The 22762-nt window shown below is 46.8% G+C and overlaps 2 protein-coding genes across 2 annotated transcripts; both read right to left on the bottom strand.

Moving 5' to 3' along the window:
* Positions 1–537: 537 nt before the first annotated feature.
* On the bottom strand, positions 538–6702 carry LOC121059657 (keratin, type I cytoskeletal 19-like). The gene is made up of 9 exons (XM_040536727.1): positions 5932–6702; positions 5236–5318; positions 4482–4638; positions 3926–4087; positions 3291–3416; positions 2854–3080; positions 1957–2279; positions 1347–1448; positions 538–841 (listed from the first exon to the last, which is right to left on the bottom strand). The coding sequence occupies exons 1-9, from the start codon at positions 6646–6648 to the stop codon at positions 822–824; spliced, it is 1917 nt and encodes a 638-aa protein (XP_040392661.1). The 5' UTR covers positions 6649–6702; the 3' UTR covers positions 538–821.
* A 7223-nt stretch (positions 6703–13925) lies between these two features.
* Positions 13926–19198, bottom strand: LOC121059693 (keratin, type I cytoskeletal 19-like). The gene is made up of 8 exons (XM_040536812.1): positions 18639–19198; positions 17670–17752; positions 16948–17104; positions 16369–16530; positions 15785–15910; positions 15400–15626; positions 14790–14920; positions 13926–14237 (listed from the first exon to the last, which is right to left on the bottom strand). Exons 1-8 carry the CDS (start codon positions 19125–19127, stop codon positions 14212–14214), a joined length of 1401 nt encoding a protein of 466 aa, XP_040392746.1. The 5' UTR covers positions 19128–19198; the 3' UTR covers positions 13926–14211.
* Positions 19199–22762: the final 3564 nt, after the last annotated feature.

The following is a 22762-nucleotide window of genomic DNA, read 5'->3' on the forward strand; positions in this document are numbered from 1 at the left end:
CTTTTTATTTCTCTCATCCTGCCAAGACACACTGGGTTTTGTAAAAGTACATCCTCAATGTGAATAGTTTGCCAGGCTTCACCTAAAATCTCTGTTCATTGTTATACAATAAAGATGCCCTGAAGTGGAAATGCAGAGAAGAGGCCAAGTATTGCACAGCTCCCATGGCTGTGCTCGTTAAAACCAGGCTGTGAATCCTTCTTTTGTAAGACTGTATGCCTGCAATTTGGTTCCTACCCCAGCTTTATGAATTTATTTTACAGTGCAGATAGCTACTGCCACAAAATAGAGTTAGGCTATTGCTGAACTTTGGACTCTTCTTATCTGATGTGAACCCATGCAGGCAGCACTCAAAATGTGTTCGTTTGTAGTCTCCGGTGTTTTGCCCGGTTACTCTTAAACGGTGAATATGCTGCTGCGAACTTTTGGGTCTTTTGCATAATCTAATTGAGTTGTTACTGTGCACTCGTGTAGGGCTGACGTTTGTAACCGGTTCATATAAAGATGTGTGCTAAAAGAAATTGTGTCAGACACAGCTTTCTGGTTGCATCAGAGAGAAGTAAAGGTTTATTAGAGGATTTTTCTTTCCGTAAGAATACCAATCACGGTAGAGATTAACTCAGGTAACAGTGATTAGGCACAGAAATTCAGATGGAAGAAGCAGGTGGACCATCCAGAGAGTTCGGATGAGCCCACGGAGTGAACAGTGCTGAGTTATAGAGCTAGGGCTCGCCCTTGCTCTTCACAGAGGCGTGATCAGATGTCCAGGTACGTTCTGCTTGGTCAGAAGGTTCTGCAGTGGAAGATGCCAGCTTTGCCCATCAGTGCTTCCTAAAACTCCCTGTGGAAAGGTGAAGGGAAGCAAGATTTTTTTTTAAGAAGTGTTATCTCATTCGGCACTTTTAATCTTTTTGTTACTTTGTAATTATAGGCTGGGCAGTTCTCAATGGACTAGATTTTTCCCAGTGTCAGGCATCGTATTTGTCCATGCATGCACATCTGCAGCTTTGTCATGTTGAATACATGGGCCTGCTTCTGCTCTCCCCTCTGTAAGTGTAAATCAGGAGTCACTCTTTAAATTTAGAGCGGCTGTAGCAGTATAAATCTAATACAGATGGACTTAGAATCTGTATGTGTTTGTCCGGGTATTTACACCAATTCTTTAAAAATTAAAGTAGGATGGCACGTCGTATATTTTAATCTTGCCTACCAAACATTAGCACACACAGGACTGTTGCAAGTCAAGCAGAATGTTTGATCAAAGCTTTCTAAAAATTATGACTTTGGGCTCATTTTCAGTATTTTCAGGCATTTGTTTGGGATGCTGTCAGGACCTGAATCCTTACCTGATCTTATAGTTTTTATGGCCTCGGACACTTCCTCCATTGTTGCTCCTCTCTCCAGTGTTTTATTCCCTTCCAGGCAGAGCTTCAGGTTTTCAGCACCTCCTGGAACCACAGCCATGAAATCAGACATGGAAAAGACCTTTTGTCACTCCCCATCTTCTGCTGCTTTAGGACTTCGGCAGCTAATGCTCCTTTTATTTTAAATGTCATGAGTGTTGCAGCTATTTTACTCTGCTTTAATCATGTTGCTCTCTTAATACCCATTACACTTCTAACATTTGGCTTCATTCTGATACTACTGACTTCTCTGGTTCCCAGTATGCTTTCAGTTGGGCTTTAGTTTTCCTTTTCCTCCTTTGTTTCCTCCTACACATCCTCTGATGAAGCTCTTCATAACATCCTTTACACTTGAGTCACTTGTGAAAATGCCACCATGTTCACTGTGTTACTGTTTAAGAACAAATGTCGGAGTATACTTAAAACATGATGGTGAAAGAAACAGCAAAAATGTCTCCAGGTTTCCAAATGTGGAAGGACGTTGTCAAACCCTTCACTGCTGTTTCGAGGGAGAAGTTAATGGAAGGATGTACACTTTTATTCCAGTTCTTACCTTGGCTTTCACAAGATTTGCCAGAGTGGGAGTGGGAAGACGACGAGTGGGAGAGGCAGGATTTTCCCCCTCCTCCTCCTCCTCCACCTCCACCTCCTCCACCTGAAATTCTTCCACAGCCTCCCCCTCCAGCTCCTCCTCCACTCCCTCCTCCGCCGCCTCCAGAAGCTTTTCCGCAGGATCCTCCAGTTCTTCCTCCACTGCTTCCTCCGCCTGAGGACCAACTGCTTCCTCCTCCACTGCTTCCTCTCCCAGAAGACCAGCTAATTCCTCCGTGGCCCCCTCCTCCTGAGGATCCGCCACCAGCTCCTCCCTGTGACGAGCTGTAAGAAAGGAACAACACACACACACAATTTATAGCAGCAGGACTGAGGTCCGGCATCCTCGTGACTTTATCGAGGCCACTTTTGGACTTTTCTCTATGGCTGAGAAAGCACTGCCATGTGAAACGTGTTCTAGACAACTGCTTTTAAACATCCCTAAGCAAGAACAAACTAACTGATCTGCACAGAAGAAGAAAAAGAAAGAGAATGAATGGCTTTAGCTGTCTTTCAAGCGTCAAAAATTTGTACTTTGAGTATTTAGAAAGTACAGTTATTCTCTTGCTTGTCTTTCATTTTTATATATAACTTAATAGTTCCTGATTGTACTTAGGGGTACAGAAGGCAAATAATAGTTTTAAATACTTTTCTGCATGTTTTTGTCCAGTTCACTATAAGTATAGAATAATACAGCTTTGTGCACTGCCAGCTAAGCTGTAGATTCAGTATAAATTCTTGTGGTTGTAGTAAATATCCTGACGATGAATCAGTTGCACTGGTTCCTAATATAAATATTATTACTATCATCTCCACCTGTTGTCAGAGATGGCATGTTAATTAATCTGAATGTGCGTACCCGATGCCATGCTGTCCCTCCTGCAGCAGTGCGCGGTACTGAGCGATCTCCTGTTCCAGGCGGGTCTTGATGCCCAGCAGCATCTTGTACTCTTCGTTCTGGCTCTCCATCTCGCAGCGGATGCTGGCCAGCTCCTCCTCCAAGGGGCTGATCATGCTCTGGATCTGCTGCAGCTGCATGTTGTAGCGACGTTCCGTGTCTTCCAGGTTGGATTGCAAAGACCGTACCTGAGAATGAAAGAAAAAGTATGGTGTTTATGGAACTGTAGCAAGATGAGCCCTTCCTTATGCCCCAAATGAGAAAAATCTTTGATGGTGTCAAATGCGCCAAGCATCTTATTCTTTCCGCATGGAGTGCTAGCTATAGCTCCAGAGAGCTGTATCTCCTGTGATTCCAGCAACTCGCATTTCAGAAGATCAGAAGCAATCATTGCATACCATGCTGAGCTGAGACTGCAGCTCGATTTCCAGGCTCTGATAGTCACGTCTCAGTGCAGAGATCTGCTGGTTGCTTGATTCCAGTTCCTGACCACTTGAGTGGACTTGTTGACTCACTTCCTCCATCTGAAAAATGAATATACATTCTTGGAGATTTTTAGGTTTACTTACAATATGTCACCCATCAGAGGGATTCTACCATTTTTATCCTAAAAGCAATTGAATAAATGGGATTTGGGATTTTTCATCTACATGAAGTTCTTACCAAAAGTTGGTGTTATTTTGCTTTTCTAATGTGAACATTCAAACCGTAATCTTTCTGGGATGCAGAAAAGATACTACCTAACCCCCTTTTGTAAGAGAGAAACATGGGCTCAATGATCTTTGTGGGTCCCTTCCAACTCGGGATATTCTATGATTCCATGAGAAATAATAAGTTTTCATTCTATTGTACTGATTTCTACTTATATAAACTAGGGAAAATCTATGTGAATATTCTAGATGCTTTTGACAATGTTTATAATGAAATAAATCAAGATAGCCTATTTCCTTACTGCAGTGACTGTTCAGATCAGCATGCCTGAGGAAAATTGCTTTTTGAAACATTCAGTTTCATGCAGTGCTCTGTCATTTACCTTGCTCTCATACCACCTTTCAACCTCTTCACGGTTTTTCTGAATAATATGTTCATATTCTTGTCTCATATCGTTCAGTTTCTTCAGCAGATCCTCTCCTGGAGCAGCATTGACCTCCACATTCACATCACCACCAGATTGGGTTTGCAGTGATTTAATTTCCTGCAGAGAAAACCCAGGCCCAAGGCAAACAAACAAAAACAACAAAAGGTGAAATTACATTGTGAAAGAGTTTTGGAGTCATTTAACTTCCTCTGAAGTCATAAACTATCCTGGAGCCAATCAACAATGTTTTGTTTTGTTTTTTTCTTGTTGCAATTATTCGGCCTTGACTTCCCAGACACTGCTTGTGGAGAGGGCCTGTGCTAAGACATACCCTGGAAGAGCCCAGGCCTGGCGCTGAGGCTGTCTCAGGCTGCCTCTTGCTGAGCTGCTGCACTTTAGGAGAGCAGGGAAGGCTCTTTGGTGCAGCAAATGTCACCTGGGAAGCCTTTATTTCTAGTATTGGAAGTGTTCTTGTTTTCCCCTCCAGTCTGAGGAAGGATCTGGCTCTCACCTCCTCATGGTTCTTCTTGAGGCTAATCATCTCCTCCTTCAGGGACTCAAATTGCATCTCCAGGTCAGACCTGCTCAGAGTCAGATTATCCAACAAGGGTCGCAGGGTGTTGATGTCAGCCTCCACGTTCTGCCGGAGCCCATACTCTGTCTCATACCTGCACCGAGGAGAAGGCAGAAATGTCAGCCCTAGTCTTGGGCTCTCAGTCCTTCTCCTGCCAACTTTATTTACAAAAAGATCACATATTCTGGTGTGACAGTGCCTGCTTTTGTGCCTGTACTTTGTAGCACACAGCATCTCTCAACCAGCAGAATTATGAAAGCTATTACTTAAGGTTTAATGTTAATATTAAACTTTAATGTGAAAATGTATTCCATAGTCTATTTCATCCTTTCTCTTTCTGTAGATTTTGTGTAGGCTTCTTGTGTCTGTTTCATTTGACTTTCAGTGAGAGAGAATCACAATTTTTCTTCCCTTAAAAATAAAGCTTTTTTAAAGCTTTTCCCTAAACACATGTTTTAAAAAAATCATTCTTTGCTTCCACAGCCATAGGGAGTATTCCCATTCAAGACTGTTACAGGAGTAATGAAGAGTTTTGATGTCTTACAGAATATTTCACATGTGCTGTCATGGAGCCAGAAGGAACCCTAGGCTCTGTGGATTGATATTTCTGTGTTGAATGAATTTCTGAGAGAAGGTTGGGGCAAGCAGGAGGGAGGAAGTCAAAGCCTGGAAAAGAGAAATACGTATTTACTTTATCCTGAAGTCTTCTGCAGTCATCCTTGTGTTATCCAGGTCCAAAAGTATCCTGTTGGTTTCCACAGCTGCAGTCACAAGCTAGAAGAGAAGAAGATATGCTGAGGACAATTTTCCCTGTGAATCTCTCAGGCTTGCACAAGAGACACACGTAGCAACGTGATGTCCCAGGTGTCTGAGCATTTCCTACATAGAAAGGCCTAGAAAGGTCATCTACGGTGCAAAACAAAGAGGTACCATTATGAAAATAGTATCAGAACTGCAAAAAAAAGCATGTTTGGGGAATGCAGGAGGGGTGTGAGGAGTCCAACCAAGAGGCTTGGAGCCATCACTGCAGCTGTGGCTCACCCGCCATGCCCACGGGCCAGGGGCTGTACTCAATTGTCAACAACTGCACACCCTGTAGGGTAATTGTTGACGTTTTTCCTATGCTCTGAAACCCACTACAGGCATCTGAGAGCCTGCACTCACTGCCAACGAACTGGGGTGTGCTGTAGGGGTGTGCATTGTTTCTCCACTTTGGGCTGGAGACAGTTGGATGCATGCACAGAAGGCAGAGTTTCAAGCACACGAGGTACTTGCAGGGAGGCACTTAGTGAATATAAAATATCCACGTTGGCTACCTCAGAGATTTTTCTCAGTCACAAAAGTCCATCTGGTGCTTCTTAAGCTTCTGTGACGAAGAACATCCTACCTGATTTTGAAGGTCTTCGATTTCTCCATAATAGTGACTGTAGTCCTTTCTACCAGTAGGGCCTTGCTTCTGGTACCACTCCCTGATTAAATGCTCAAGCTGAGCATTTTCCTTTTCCAAATTTCTGACCGTATCCAGATAGGAAGCCAGGCGGTCATTCAGGTTCTGCATGGTCAGCTTTTCGTCGTTGGACAGAATTCCCATGCTCCCTCCACCAAAGCCACCGCCGCCAAAGCTGCCACCGCTGCCAAATCTGCCTCCACTGAAACCAGCACCGCCTCCACCAAAGCTTCCTCCATAACCACCACCAAACCCGCTCCTGGCTGATCCAAAGCCTCCTCCCATGCTACCACGGCGCATTCCTCCTCCGTAACCACCACCGCTCATACCTCCGTAGCTGCCACCACTCATTCCCCCTCCAAAATATCCGCCCCCCCCTCCTCCTCTGCAGCTGCCGCCGCTCATTCCCCCTCCGTAACTGCAGTGCCTGATCCTTCCATAGCTCCCACCGCTCGCTGCCCCCCCGTAGCTGCTTCTGGAGCTTCCTCCACCACAACTGCCACCAGAAAACCTGCCGCCACCGCTTGTCCTAGCAGTGTATCTTCGTGTGGAGGCAGAGGAATACTTGCTGCCCCCTCCACCACCACTGCCGCTCGCACTGCCACCGCTGCTCCCTCGGTGGCAGCTTTTAGAGGTCTGCTTGGAGCCACAGCTCATAGTGGCAGCAGGGAAGGTTTCAGCTGGTTTTACAGTTGTTCTGGAATCATAGCTCCGAGTCCTACCCCGCCTGGTCTGAATTTATACCTGAGACAGTGGGTGTCACCATCAAAGGGAGTACCTTGCCATGTGTATTCGCAAGCCGTGGCTTTTATGCCAAGAGTAATTTGCCAAAGGGAGATGTTTGACAGTGTCAGGAAGCTTAGCCCATACTCAGAGTGTTCCTGACCGTTTGTTTGTTAACACAAAACATGTAATTTCTATTGGGTGGCTCTGAATTAGGCAGATATTTTCAGTGATCTAGTCCACTGACTTACAGTAATCGGAGTTAAACTCATCCCACTCACCTCATCCCATTTGCATCTCCTTCAGCACAACAATAAACTGTCACAATATGAGACAGTGATGAATGTTGCTGTCTCAATTCTAACATGGTCATTCCTCATGCTCTTTCCTCTTTCAGATACGTGTCAAGGAATCCCAGCTAATTCTCTGTATGTAGGCAATATCTTAATACGTTCTGGTTTATGGGTATCTTATGCTGCGTGCTCCTTATTTTTAGTCTTTTGTTGCTTTATGCCTTTTGAAAACATATCACAGGATGTATTTTGTAGGTACACTTGAACCATTGAGACTTCTTAATTTCTCCTAAAAACATAGTGAATTTTGGCAAATATGATACATCAGCAATTTGTTCCAAACATACAGCTGCAGTTATGTTTTAGAAATAGCTAATTACAAAAAAGTTTATGTCAACAACTTGAAAATATCTCTGTATAAAGCTGTAAGGAAGAAAAATGTGATGGGTTGTTGCAGGAAATACGTGCTCAGACCAGCTGAGGTTACAGCACGGTTGAGGGACCCGGGGAAGCATCCTGGCTCTGGGCTGGTTTCTCTCGGCACATCGGTGAAGGTGGGCGACGAGTAGTGAGGATGTGTCCTCGCTGCTGGAGGGATTGCAGAGTTTCAGCCAAGATGTTTACTTGTCTCAGCGCACATCCAAACATCCTCCCCCATGGAGGAGGTTAATGCACAGGAACACCTGCGCTGCATTAGCTGAGTATATGCGGGCTGGGTTTTTATTGGGAAAAGACGGTCACGTACAGTAACTCAGCCGTACTCTGTTGCTATATATATCATATGGAGAGAAGATTTTGTAAATTTACATTTTGCCCTGGGGTTTCTGAAGAGTAGTGACAGTGTGGAAGATACTACTAAAAATTAACATGGATGTAACAAAAAATAAATAAATCGTGAGTTACAGTTCCGATTGCCTAGTGACAGGATGCTCAACTGATGGAGTAAAAAGCAAATAGAAACATGGAATAGAAACATAGAATGAATGAAAGATACAGATGAAAGATAGAGCTCCCCAAAGCCTCTGTTATTTATGGTGATTTAAAGGTATTTAAGGAATTCTATATTTCTTGAAATCCCTTTAATAGAAGATAAACATTATGCTGAAGAAATTAAAGGAAACACATTGTGTGAAGTGTGGTTAAGATCATATATCTATATTCCAGACTTCATTGAAGTTCTGGTTTTGGGGATCGAGTCTGTAAGATTCACATCAAAATAACTTTTCCCTTAAGTTTTGTTTTCCATTCATGGACACAGCATGACCAAAAGTAGGAACATTTACTATCTTTCATCTTTTTCTTTTAAGATTGTCGGTGACTTTTTCAAACACACAACAGCAGAGCATCCACCCTCTGCTAAGCTCTCACTGCAACCGGAGCCTCAACCACCTGAAATTTCCTGCTGGCTGCCCCTTGTGTTTGTCCCCATGCCCAGCCCCACAGGTCTTCAGCAGACTTCTGTTAGCTGCCACCGTGTAGGCTGAACTGGTTGGGTGATGTCCAACTTCCCCTATTGATTGACTGTTTTATTTTTTCCTCATTAAGCCTTTGTGATGTTGATTGTTGCTAATTTGGAGGTTTGGTTGTTATGGCTCATAGCAAGTGTTTGTGGAAACATCTTTTTATAAACACCCCTCCCAGCACACCCTCACCCACACGGCAGGGCACACCTAAAGTTTCAGCACCTGCTCCATGTCAGTTCTAAAATGTCCCAGGAAGCGAGGCCTTCTGCGGCCCGGGGAAACTTAAATCATTCACTGCAAAACTTGGTGGAGTCTCAGTCATGATAATTTTAGCTTATTCTGATGAGAAGTCCTTTTCTCTTGAAGCTCATGCGTCTGTCTCCTGTACTAACAGCTACTTTGGCACATGGAGCTGTGGGGTTACATTCTGCCTGTTGGCTTCCAGTTGATGATGCCCGTGTTATAAGAACATTGCTGGGTTGTTCTGTGTAATTCTGCAGAAGGGCCTTTCCCTTTCCCTTTCACTTTCCCTTTCCCTTTCCCTTTCCCTTCCCTTCCCTTATGCTTATTGCATCTTTTGTATTAGCTATTCCTTTTGTGTGGACTAAGCTCTGTGTCTTCCGTTCAGAAGCAGAGCATGTTTGCTTTGTTTGAGCATCAGTGAATATCCTTGGGCACAACGTACTTCACAGCTTGATGCTTGGTTACTGAAAGGAAGACGTGGTGCCACTCTTCCCCCAGAATCCTTGCAGGTAACATGCCTCCAGAGTGATGGCTGGCTCCTTAAAACTCAGGAAGCCTGATGGGTTCCCTGTGCCTGCACTCATTGGGGTCAGAGAGAGACGTTATGGAGCAAATGGTTCCTGAAAGGAATGTTTTATTTCAAATCGGCTGTAGGATGGAAGTCCTTTCCACCAGCTCTTTTATGAAATGGTAGTTTTCTCTGCAGTTATGTCCCATAGGACTGTCCAGGCATCTGCAAGCATACTGAGCTAATGAGAGGATCTTAGATAATGTTTTCTGCAAAATCCAGAAATAAGTGCTACCAGAGAGGACAAGGAGGACTGGAAAAATGGTAACATCAGTGAGATTTCAACAAACTCTGCAGGAAGTGCAAAGAACCCCAGTAGCACCTGTGAAACGGGACACAGAAACGTTATGAAATTTCAGGCTGGAGCTGCTCATTGCGGCATCAAGCTGCTGCTGCAGAAGCGCATCACGGCACGGCCACCCGGAGCCAGCGCGCCCTTTGCTGACCCACCCTGCGGTGCGGTGAGAACACAAGAAGTCATGAGGGCTTCCTCTGGCATTGCCCCGTGATGCCCTGCTTGTAGCCCACTTCACTTCCCCACCTCGGTGGTTCTTCTGGGCTCACCGGTGCTGGAAGCAGGCGCTGGCATAACTTCTGCCCCCACTGAGAGCAGTTCTCAGCCAGCAGCAGCTGAGGAAAGCTGAGCGGCTAAGCAGGAGTCTTTTTGTGGCCAGCAAATGTCTCCGACACAGGTGTTGGCCCTGCCTGATCGATCACATTCAGGTGGAGTCTCAGCTAGGTTGGTTATTGAGTACAAACTAACTCTTCTGGAGTCTTTTGCACTTGAGAGACCTCTGAAATGCTGCCTCAGAGAAGCTGTGATGCCTGTGCCTCCCACATGGGTATAGGAAAAGAGGCGTGGACTGAACTGCAAGCTGAGATTTAAAACTTGGGACTTGTTTTGAAACAGAATATTTTTTTTGGCACTGAGCATCCAGAATGGAGAAAACATACAGTCACAACGTACCCTCAGAGCTGAGAGTTTCGTGGCATTCAGGACAAGCTGCTCTTGTGCATTGACTGACATGCTTCAGGGCACAGCCGGAATGGAAGAGGGTGGAGGAGGAGGAGGAGGAGGAGGATGCTTTGAGGGCAGATGACACCACAGCTGTTTGCAATGAGGTTTCTTCCCTTTTCCTGTGATGGAAACGTTACGAGCTGCTGCCCAGAAGAGGCTGGTGGACTACTTAAGCCTGAAAGGCTCTCCCAGTGTGGGCATGAATTCCCCCAGTTCACCCAGACTGCAGGATGGCCATGTGCTGTGCAGCAGGGCAGACGTGTCCTGGCTGCAAGCAGAGGCCGGCAGAGAAGGAAGGGAGTCTCCTTCCTCTGGGGTGCAGGGGCAGGAGTAAGGGCTGGAAAAGCCCCTTTGGCCACCTGGAGGGTGGGCTTAGCACATGCAAGCTCCTGCCTGCTCCTATGGCACCATCATTTCTGTATTCACAGCCTGCTTTGGGGTTTAGGAGAGGTTTAGGAGAAGGTGCTGAGGCTGCTGAGCACATCTGTGGGGTACGACTGCACCGGTACCCGGCCTTTGCTGTGCTTCAGGGTGATGAATCCTTTTCTGTCCTTCCTACCTCTGGTCAGATCTGTCAGGAGAAGTCCTTTTGCTTATGTTCCTACAGAGAAAAACCGTGAAAGATCTATCTGGGGAACGTGACTCATTCACTTAATTATACATTATAAACTAACTCCCATTATATAATCATCAAGCAATTTTATTAACACCAGATAATTCCAGGGGACGGTATTTCTCCATAGTAAAGAAGAAACCCGGTCCCTGCAGTATGACTCGGTTGGAGGGAGCACATTGTTCTCGTTCCGAGGACGGACACTGCTCTTCCACTGCGGATCAGCTGCCTGCTGCTTTGCATGAAACTGCTCTCCTCTCCATTACAATGTAAATGGTGAGATTTTGTTCTTATCTCAGTAAAATCCAGATGTTTGAAAACTGGAAAATCTGAGAAAAACTGATTCAGGTTAGTTGAATCATATTAGGGCTGGATCATGTTCATTATTTTAACAGTGCATCAGCTGAGAGTTCCATACAAAAGGTAATTGCTACCTAACGAGTCCCAGGTTTTTTCCTCTGTAATGAGGGCACAGAGTGCTTTGAAATCTGTTTTTCCCACAAGCACAGCTGGTGGTGCCTGGCAGCAATTCCCTCCCAAATTTTAGGGGTTTGAAAATGTCAGTACCAACTATTTCTAGCAAAAATTTCATTTTCTCTAAGTTCATTTTTATATTAGAAATTGTTGGGTAAAAAAACCTGTCCTATCCTTGTCCTACCAGTGAGATCGATGGCTGAGAAAGATATTGTGTTGTTCCCACAGGAGCTTGTACAGCTGCCACGAACCCAGCAGGAGCATCTTCAAATATTTTTAGCATTACTTAGCGGCACGGTACACAGAATGCATCGTTCATTCTGCTTCTGCTTGTGTTTATTTATGGCCACATCTAATAAAATAAAGCAGTGCCTTTCCAGAGCTCCGAAAAATTCCATCTAGCCCATCTGCGTACGGCCATTCCCTGCATGCCAAATCACTTCTTCAGAAGCGAAGGTTTTTAAAATACCTGTTTTGAAGTGGGGGAGCGAGGCCCCACCTCTACTGCGCTGTTCTGCAACGCAGGGTGTAGCCCTGGGCACCTGCCCGCGCCCCGAGATGCGCGGCCGGGGGGCTCGTTGTGCCTACAAGGCACCCGCCCGGTGCTGCTGGCAGCCCGAGCACGGGGTGTTCCCCACCCGCCAGCCACCCCGCAGCCCCCCTGGTTTGGGGTCTGCGCTGTCCTAGCCAGCAAACAGCTCTCCAGCAGGAAAACAACCAGTTCTTGCGTGCCGCCTTCTGGATCTGTTACTCATTCGGTATTGCAGGAACCAGTGCTGATGAAACCGTAAAGGGCACCTTCAAAAGCTCCACCACCCACTGGAACGATGGTGATTATGGTAGGAGCAGTAATTAGGTGAGTCAGAGCTGTGAGAGGGACTTGGACTGTACAAACCCTTTGTCGGGGACTTCGTTAGTTTGGGTCTGAGCAGCCCTTTGCGCAGCCGCCTCTTTGGCAAGACCTTGGCAAGGGCTCGGAGCTGCAGCTCTGCCACCCTGCGGAGAGCCTGGCTGCCACCACACGCTGCAAAACAGCCCAGCACCGTCCGAAAAACATCCGTGGGTGTCAGCAAATGGGTGCAGCGAGTTTCGGGGTGGCTTCAGTCCTGGGCACGGCCACGCAGGGGAATGATGTGGGGTCTTCAAAGGCAGGAACAAAACCGCGTTGTGTCCTGCAAGTCACTTTGGCAGTATCAGGCCACATCAGCCTTGCTTGCCGTGAATGTGACCACTAAATAGAGCAGACGGGTAGCCTCTGTCTGTGTGTTTGGCTACCGGCACCCCTGCAGCACGCGTCTGCTCGGGCACCCGCTGGCAGCCATGGCAAGAGCTGAGAGCCCCCAGAGCTGGATGTTGGTGGCCTCCGGCCTCACCCATGGCCCTGGCAGTGAGAAGTGATGTGTGGGGACTTGTGGGGACACCTGGGGATGTTGTGGGGACAGCTGGGGACACGTGGGGATGTTGTCGGGATGCACGAGGATGCATGGGGACACCTGGGGACATCTGGGGACGCGTTGTTCCTGCGTGCTGGGGGCCTGGCCGGCCAGCACCCACCTTCCCGAGCGCTCCACGTGGCAATTTGTCTATCGCAGGGCGTTAATTCCTGGTATCACACCCTGATTTTATCACCTACCAGCACCGCCCGGCCGGCCACTGCGGCTGCCGGCCGCCACCAGCCCCAGCCCTCCGGAGCCGGCCGGGCCTCCTGCAGCGAACGGCTGACACCTGGCGGAGCCGAGCCGAGCCGAGCCGAGCCGTGCCTTGCCCGTGCCCGTGTGCGCGTGCCCGTGCCCGTGTGCGCGTGCCCGCCGCTCCTGCCCGCGCCTCCCCGGCCGCGCCGCCAGGGGTCGCCGAGCTGCGGCTTTGGGGAAACGCACTTGGGTTTGGGCTCCGAGTATTTTGTATTTCTTAATTTCTCGGCCACCCCAAAGTCTTTTACACGTCTGTAGGTCTGAGACGTGTTTGTGCTGTGCTGGTGTGGGCTGTAAAATGGGCTTTGGGGTCATCTGCTTTTCCCACAGGGGTTTTTCACTCGTTTCAGGCTTTTGGTCGTAAAGGGGATAGGTTCAGACTGGGCGTTAGGAGGAATTCTTCACTGTGGGGGCGTGAGGCACTGGGACAGGCTGCACGGAGGGGCTGTGCTGCCCCATCCCTGGAGGGGCTCAAGGCCGGGCTGGATGGGCCTTGGCCAACCTGATCCAGTGGGTGGCGTCCCTGCCATGGCAGGGTTGGAGTTAGATGAGATTTAAGGCGCCTTCCAACCCAAACCATTCCCTGATTCTGTGATCTGCCTGCAGGAGCTGCCCGGGAGGAGCTGCCCGAGCCCTGAGAGGTGTTTGAAGTCGCTCTCTAGCTCCCGCTGCCAAAACCACTTTGCTCCCTGTGGAGCAGATCCCAACCATTTCTGGGGCCCCTTGTGCGTGGCTTCCCAGCTTCTGCTGCTGGGGCCATTGCAGAGGCTGACAGGCCTGGCCGGGGATGTGGTTTGCACCTGGACCGGCCCCTGCTTTGCTAAAGGAACTCAGTTAGCAGACACGGGTTTGTTGATTGCATCAGGCAGAAGCAAAGTTTTATTAGAGAAGGTTTTTCACCAGCAGGTACATGAGTGATCCTGACTAACTCAAGTAACTTCTAGGGATTGCAGCATTACAGAACAGAAGTAGCAGAACAGACAAAAGGGAGGCCCCTGACAGGCCCCCTGAGATACATGGCAAAGCATCGCACAATTACTTCTACTTTCTCTCCATAGAGGCGTGCAGTGAACAGCGAGTGTTCCTGTTTTGTCTGTGGGGTTCTCTGTACGTCACCTTCTAGTCCATGCATCCTCAATCACAAATTCTCCTGCAGGTCACTGGAGAAAAAAAAAGAGAAACATTATTTTGATTTGGACAGAGACAAGATCTCTCAAATAACAACAAAAATTAGGCGGTGTAGTGCCCTTATTTCAAGAGCGGACTGTGTTAAGCAGGTGGCAGACAACCCAGGGAAACCCAGAAATTCCCTAAATAATTGTGTTTTGTTGGGAATTTGCAGTGATAAAGTTTTAGACTTGAGTTACAGTGGCAGACCCATTGGCCAAGCCCTGTTTGGCTGTCTTCTGCTTTACTTCCAGATCTTTTCCCTATGTCTCTCCAGCTTTCTCCTCCTAGTCCTGCTGCTCCCTCCTGTCTCTCATCTGCTTTCTGCTGCTCCATTTCCACCAGAGCTCTGCTTAACATATTTCTTAGTGACACTGACGATTTTGCACTGTAGTTAGATCCACCATAACATCCCATACCTGCAGCGCAGTAACTCTCTGGGAGTGTATTAATAATGTCTTAGCAGATTGTGTTGCCTCCTGGCCTTACTACTAAGGAACAAACTGGAAAAAAATGTTTTCTTTTTGTGGAAACCGCACTCTTACCCTGTATGTCTCCGGTCTTGCAGGGTGGGACTTGCGGCTGGCAGTGGGAAGATGAAGTTGTAGTATAGGTGTGGCTTGTCCTAATGACTCCTCCTCCTACGCCAGTTCCTACTCCGATTCCTCCTCCGTGACTAGTGGGAGAAATTTGGTGAAAGAAATAGGCAGTTTTAGAAAGTTACTTGGCACTACCAAGGGCATAAAGTGTCAGACTATGCCTTTACAGGGGTTAGAAATGTCTGAGTATTTTACACAATGCTCTGTTTTTTCATTTTGCTTTCCATTTGTGTCCCCTTTTGCCATGGAAATGGCAAAGCATTGCAATTAATTTTGTTCTAGCAGCTCTCACCCATCTTATTACAGAAAAGAGATGGTGACAAATGCTAACATAATGCTAATAGCTACAGGGCTGGAAGATTTGGTTTCTCTGCTTTGCAGATCCCAAGGAATAACTTTTAGTTCAGACTTCTTCATAGTAAGGCTGCTCATGAGACAGCTTTGTCATCTCAGCGAAAACATTAAGATGGGCCAAATGTGGTGTCAGATTCCAAATCCATAATTCAGATCCTTGATATTTTCCTTTATTCTGTAAAAGATTCAGGGATTTACGTACATAAGGTCCTGCTGTCCTCCTTCCAACAAGCAGCGGTAGGTCTGAATCTCCTGCTCCAAACGGCACTTGACATCCAGTAAGGTCTTGTATTCCTGGTTCTGGCACTCTATTTCCGCCCTAATTTCAGCCAATTGCTGCTCCACGCACGTGATCTGGTTCTGTAGCTCCCCGAGGAGTGTGTTGTACTGGCACTCAGTCTCAGCCAGAGAGGATTCCAGATTATTCCTCTGGTAAGCAGGACAACCAAACAAAGAAACAAGATTCATTTAAATGTCACTACGGAGTTTATTATTTCCAGTGCAGAAATGGAAGAGTTATTCACCCATATCCTGGAAGAGTTATTCACCAGTACCCTGTCACAGCTGTAAGAGAGCACACCACCCACCTGGCTGAGCTGAGCCTGCAGATCGATTTCCAGGGCTTGCAATTGGCGTCTCAGTTCGGTGACCTGGTTGTTGCACGTCTCGACCTCCTGACCGCTTGTAATAACCTCCCGATTCACCTCCTCAATCTGCAAAGCACCAAGCGAGTGTAAAGACCTTCAGAGTGCATCTGTGTAATTTGGATTTCTTTTACTGAAACAGAATACAGTGAGCAGCTAGCAAAACCAAAAGTGAGCACGGTGAGTTCTCTGTGAACTGGGCGTTAACCGCCGTCTTCAACTGCTTGCTCTTTTACAAATCGCATTAACCTCATGGCTATTAAGTCTCTTTAATCCAAATGTGGGGTATTTCAGTTCCAACACCACACCACAAGGCCTCGCGGCAAATGCTGCCGTTCCAGATGGGGCATAGCAAACTGGTCAGACAGGCCCGGGTCTCCTGTGGAACACAGGATGTAAATGAGTGCTGAGCCTGGGCTTCATTGCAAAGGGCAACTGCTTATTTTCTCTGTGTCTGTTTTCTGAAATGCTCCTGTGCTCTGAAATGTGCTCATCGGTTCGTTTCACAGCAGGCGTGTGTCGCTTACCTTGCACTCGTACCAATCCTCAACTTCCTTGCGGTTGCGCGCTATCAGTGTTTCATACTGGCATCTCAAATCCTCCAAGATTTGCCTGAGATCTGGTCCAGGGCAGGCATTGACCTCCACACTCACATCTCCAGTCGATTGTTTCCTCAGACAATTCATTTCCTGGAAATATAACCCAGATTAGACACATTTTGGCTTTTAAAACAGCATAGAAGAGCAGAGCTCGGTGGCTGAGAACAGCGCTCCCTGCCTGGCATGCCTCCCAGCTGTGGCTGTGAACCACTGAAAGACGGTGCAAGTGTTTTCCCCAACAAATCTGTTGGGTAATCTCTTTTCTCACCCACTGCAGTCAGCAGCAACTTTCACCCCCTCTGGCTCTCCCAGTGCCAGTCCCAGAGAGGAGCAGCTGCCTCGGCCTGAGCTCCTGCACCACCCAGCAGGCCGGCAGGTCTGAACCCCAGACCTGTTTGATGGGAAAGCTGTGGTATGGATCGGCTCATCTTTACTTCTACATTCAGATCTTGTAGGCAAAATCTTGTATGCCAGGGCTGTGGTGCTCCTAGAGGAGCAGGAGCCTACCTCCTCGTGGTTCTTCTTCAGGCAGCAGAGCTCCTCCCGCAGCGACTCCAGCTGTGCCTCCAGGTCAGACCTGCAGAGAGTGAGCTGATCCAGGACTTGGCGTAAGCCGTTAATGTCAGCCTCCACGCTCTGGCGAAGGGCCAGCTCCGTCTCGTACCTGGTTTGTGCAAAAAAAAAAAAAAAAGGCAGAAAATCAGAACTGGAACATCTCACGCGCACTCAGCTTCTGCAAAAATCTCCTCTTCCCATCTGCCTGCTCTGTACCTCGCTTTGCTGGCTAAGCTGGATGCACTGTGTGTTAGATTTCTGCCCTGCACTTGATGTCTGTTATGTGCCAGCTATCCTTCCCCATCTGTCTTTCTCCCCCTTCTGATAACTCTGTGTTTGGTATCACTCACCCAGCTGCATTTCTGCTTTGGTGATCCCGATCTGTACTGGTCTGTGATGGAAATGCACCGAGTATACCACTACGGGCCACTCCCTGCAGTGTCAGTCCCAGGCCCTAACCACCAAACACCATTGCCCAATGTTTTACCCAAGAATACTAATTATGGGATGTCTGATGACCAAGAGCAAAATGCCTTTCATCACTCCATCCTGCCCTAATGTGTTGCAGGAGACTTGTCTGCAGTCTCTGCATGGGGTGAGCTGGGACTCTGCGAGTGAGATGCGAAGGAGCAGGGAGGAGGCAACGGGGTGCCTCAGCATGGAGGGGCACTCACTTCACACGGAAGTCATCAGCAGCCATCCTGCTGTTATCAATGTCCAGAATGATCTTGTTGTTATCAATGGTTGCGCAGACAATCTGAAAGAGAGCAGAGCATGAGAGATGGCTCCCTTCTCTCTGCTGCAGTACTCTACAGGTGTATCTAGGGGACAGTTAAGTATTAGCTCTTTACCATTTCCTTTTTCCATCACCTTTCTACTTAAATTGCTTTGTTCCTTGAGCAGAGCAGCTGCAGGAGGTTGCTGTGCCTCCTTGACTAGCAGGCAGTAAAGAAGAGAGGTTGGGAGTTAGAGAGCTGTGAGAGGGGAATTCCCAGTTTCAAGGTGTGAAAGGAAAGTTCCAAAGATGCTTCACAAAGAGGTGAGCATAAAGAACCTTCCTTGAGACATCAAAGCTCAGCTGACATTTAGGCTGGCTTGTTCTTGACTTCAAGCTTAAGGATTTTCAGGGGCGTTGGAAGGTACCTTTAAACCTAAAGATCATCTACAGCTTTCATTGGGGACATATTAGTATCAGGCTCTTTGTGCCACCACTGCAATCAACAGACAATTTTAAATACCCAACTTTTTTTCACATAGCATTTATAATGCTTTATTTGATACAGCATTTGCTATGTGTGCTTTCCTCTTGCTTTACAGTTCTCATTGCTTTGCTTTTCTACTGGGCTGACACCACTGCATTTCATCAGAGCACAGTTGGTAATATTAAACTGTACAGCCAAAACACAGCGTAACAAGGCATCCTTTTTCCTTTTCAAGAGTATTATCCTAGCTATATCACCTTGCAGTATGCGTCCCTGATACTCACTCATACTCAACAATGTCACAGAGGAAATTGCTACAATTTATGATTTGCAAAGACATTTTACAGCAGTAAAAATATCTTAAACAATTGCAGTAAGTTCTAAATGCAAAATAAGAAATGAACCTTAACAATGACAGGAACAACTGGAAAATGGGATTACCTGATTCTGAAGATCTTCAATTTCTTTGTAATAGCAGCTGTAGTCCCGGGGCTCACAGGAGAGGCCCTGTGTAGCATACCACTCTCTGATTCTGCATTCCAGTTCAGCATTTTCCTTCTCCAAGCACTTCACCTTGTCCAGATAGGAAGCCAGGCGATCGTTGAGGTTTTGCATGGTCACCTTCTCATCGCAGGATGAAAGCAAACAGTCGCCACCAAGACCACCAACAACCACACCGCCTCCAAGGCCAAACCCGAGGCCATTGCCATAGCAGTTGCCACCTCCATAGCTCCCACCAGCCAAGCTACCAACACTCAGTCCCCCTCCATAATTCACTCCACCGCAGTAGCTCCTTCCAGAAAAACCTCTGCCACTGCCTATCCCATAGGAAGAAATCCGTGCTCCACCACCACCACCAATGATACAGCTGCCACCACTGCTCCTGCCTTTGCTAGACACAGTAATCGTCTCCTTAATGTTGCAACTCATGGCGACAGCAGTTGGAAATGCAAGCAGAAGCCCAAAGCAAGTTGCACAGCTTGATATTGAATCAGACTGCGAGTTGTCCGCTGCCACGAAACTCTATTTATACCTTCCACAGTGGGTGTCACCACTGGCTCCTCTTCCCATAAGGCTGGCTACTCTAGCCATTGGTGCCAAGAATAATTTCTCAAAGGGAAGTTTCCTTTCAAGATTCCCCATAGACAAGGAAGATACTTTACATGTCTCTTGCTTATTTCAAAAATACATTAGCAATAATGTTTTATGAATCATCAGCTTTTTGTTTATGATGCAAACTTTACAACATTAAGCCAGGAAAAACACTGTCCTAAATTATATACCAGGAAGAAATCATTAAAGGTTATTGCATCAAAGAGCTCTTTATCTCTCATTAATTTATTTTCATCTTATTTTGAGTTGAATAAGCAGTTTTCTTACAGGGTGCTGATGTTTGAATATGTAAGATGAAAAAGAAAAAATACATACGAAGTTTGACTCTCGAATGATGTATGAGGAATGATGTAAGAACTTTGTGGAAAGATCAGAGACAGAAAGATTAACCTTTAAGTCTCTCCACTGGCGAAATAACAATTCCCAAAAACTCAGCTAAGAGACGTGACGCTGTGGAATGGGCTCTTAATGGCCACGGACGAAAGATTCTTCATTTGTGATCTGGGCTCTCCAGCAGTTCACAAAGGGTTTGCTTCTTTATATGGAAAGCATAAAATAACATCCTAGGACTTTAAACATTGTCCTGCCACTCAGTGAAAGATGTATTTTTATTTTTTTTTAAACACTGAATGGGGCTGGAAACATCCCATGGGCAATGTCTCTGTCAATATGTGCTACATGCTTCTGAGACGTTTGAGACCACTGTTCTAGGAAATATAAAGACAGAATTGCTGATGAAGCTGGCGGAGCAATTGTTACCCACTACAGTTCTGGACTGGTTTGGAAAAGATGGATTAAATAAAACCAGAGGTTCTCCTCTAACCCTAATGTCTCCAAATCTTAGCTAGGCAGAGAGAGAAAAAAGCAAAAATCCTTCCACTCGTCTAACATCAAAATATCCAGGCTAAGCTCATTTTCCTGAGATATTTGGCTAAGACACAAGTGCAATGGCCTTCTCTATAGGGAGAACCTGTTTTTAGCCACCGTTGAGCAAGAGGCAGGCGTTCCACGGCTCCGTGAAACTAACCGTTCCCTGTAAGAAATTCTCCAAGCCTGCTTCCCCAGAGAACAAGTGAGATGAAACTCCTGCTCACATCCCCACTCCACGTCAGGACGGCAGATTGGGGTAGCTGTTATGGCAAGTAAATAATCCCATTTACTGAAGGACTGAAGTGTCCCAGTATTCATGGATTTTACCATCATTTATTGCTCTTACTCTAGTTATTCCTTTGTAAGGATGCCTCCTCTTATCTCTGTATCCTGTCACTGTGCCAGCAGTGAAAGCTGGCAGTATTCCTGTGATATCTCCAAGTAGGCTGGAGACAGAGTTGTGGAGGCACTTGCTCCAAGTGCTTTACTCAGAGACAAGGAGCACGCCTCTGGCAGAGTCTGCGGATGCTGAACCCAGGTCTCCTGGATCCGTCTGCAGTGCCTGAATGTCAGCCTGCCCTTCCTTCCACCTTGTGCTCTGCGCAGTGCCTAAATGCAAAGGAGCCAAGCTAAGAATAGGTAAAAACTTTAATAAAAAGTTACTGTGCATAGAAAGGAATATCTGAATTTCATTACTAGGACTAGAGAGCATAATTGGAGTCAGGGTGTGGTGGTAGGAATGAACCGAAACTGATGTAATGTTGCATTGCTTGAAGCTTTGCCTGTCCTGCGTATGATTCTTCAGGGGTTTCCCAATAGCTGTCTGCAGCAAGCATCTTTCCTGAGTGAGCACACATTCCTTCCTCTCCTTCACAGTTATCATTTTAGCACATCAGAATAATGCAGGCAGAAACATGGGACTTACTCCTTTGTGGGAGCGGAGGACGTCTACATGCTTATTGTGGTAATTGCTGCAGAGAGGATGGCTCCTGCCCCTGGGAGCACGCTGGTCCCCGGGGGGACCTTCCCCTCGGACCCTCCTCTTTGTGCCTCTGCCTGGGATCCTTGCATGGAGCACTCTTGCCCTCTGTTTTGCTATTTTATCTTTTTTTCTTCAGGAAACGGGTGCGCTAGTTAAGCTGAGATAAAATTAAATCACTGCTCTGAAGATCCCTAAAAAAAAAAAAACAACCCTAAGCTTTCCCTCCTTATTTTCATTCAGTTGTGTGTGCTCATAAGCTTCCTGGGTCTAGTCTGTGTGGCACAAAGAAGTATGGAAATCTCATGGAAATGTAATTTCCAGCCCAAGGCTTGCAGCTCCATAATTTGCAGCTCCCTAATGTATGGGTTGTTTCCAGGGTGGTTGCTGCTGGGGAACTGTTTATCCCAAGCCACCTTCTCATGAGCTGCTTCCCAGACGCATCCCGACTCGTAGGTCCGGTGTCTTAGGATCTGAGTCTGTAGGTCCCTGGAGGCTTTCCAGAGGCATAAGCATAACCTCAGGATCATTAGAGTCCTGCGGCCCGTGTCATTAGGTCTCTTTCACCTCTCAGGAATTTAGGACAGCTCCTTTGTGAAAGTGCGTGCGTTGTTCCTGCCGGACCTTGTGCGCCGGATGGGAAGGCCTTTGATGTGAATACAGGGAATCCGATGGAGCAGCTAGATGTCAGTAGCAGGTCACAAGAGAAGGAGGCTCCCCAGCTGGTGGGAATCAGCTGGGGCTCCCAGAAGAAAGTAGCAAGCTTTTCTCCTTTGGGGGTAGCCCGGAGTTTCCAGAAGACTGAAAACTGGAAGCGTGTCTGTACAATGTCCTTGTATTATTAGAGGAAGACTGGCAGACTGGGAAAGGTCAAGACCAGAAAGGACACTTATCAAGACCAAGAAAGGGGTTATCTGTCTGTCTTTGCACTGAACGAGGCAGGAGAATACAAAGGGAAAGGAATGTGGAAGGAAGTCCTTCCAACTTCTTCTCAGCCGGAGCTCTGAGAGCAACTGGGATATACACAGAGGAGTCCAACCACTGGAAAATTTCCATTATAACCACGATAAGTATCTCTCTCAATCTGCTGGGAAGCACATGCCATACACGTCTACCAAGGGATTCCTGCATCAAGTCCAAGACTTTCCCTAGGACTGGAACTTGTCTTTAAAGAAGATTTGATTTAGAGTCTTGGTTTAAAAACATCTACTGATGGCAGCTGTTCTGTCATTTTGCAGTTGTTCCAGTGCTGAATTTTCTTATTTCTTTTTATTTGTTATTATGCTCTAGCCGCTGGATAGTAATGGTTTTAGTGTCTCATAGATAAAATCAAATAAATACCACTTACTCATCTCTCCATGCACTTCTACAGCAGGAGAAGGGCATCCTTCACCTCCCTGACACACTGATGGTGGAATTTCTTCAGCCACTAGCTGCCTGTGAGCCTTTGAGAGGCTACTGGCCTGGAAGGTTGCAGGTAGTGTTAAATCTATTTCTGTAGCAACAGAGAAATCAGTTTCTGTATAAGAGGGGAGGCTAGAAAAGAGTGCCACACTAGACTGTACATGTGGTCCTGAAGTGTTTCTGTCTTTATACCTTTTCT

The sequence above is a fragment of the Cygnus olor genome, chromosome 25, assembly GCF_009769625.2.
Source record: "Cygnus olor isolate bCygOlo1 chromosome 25, bCygOlo1.pri.v2, whole genome shotgun sequence".
Taxonomy (NCBI): Eukaryota; Metazoa; Chordata; class Aves; order Anseriformes; family Anatidae; genus Cygnus; species Cygnus olor.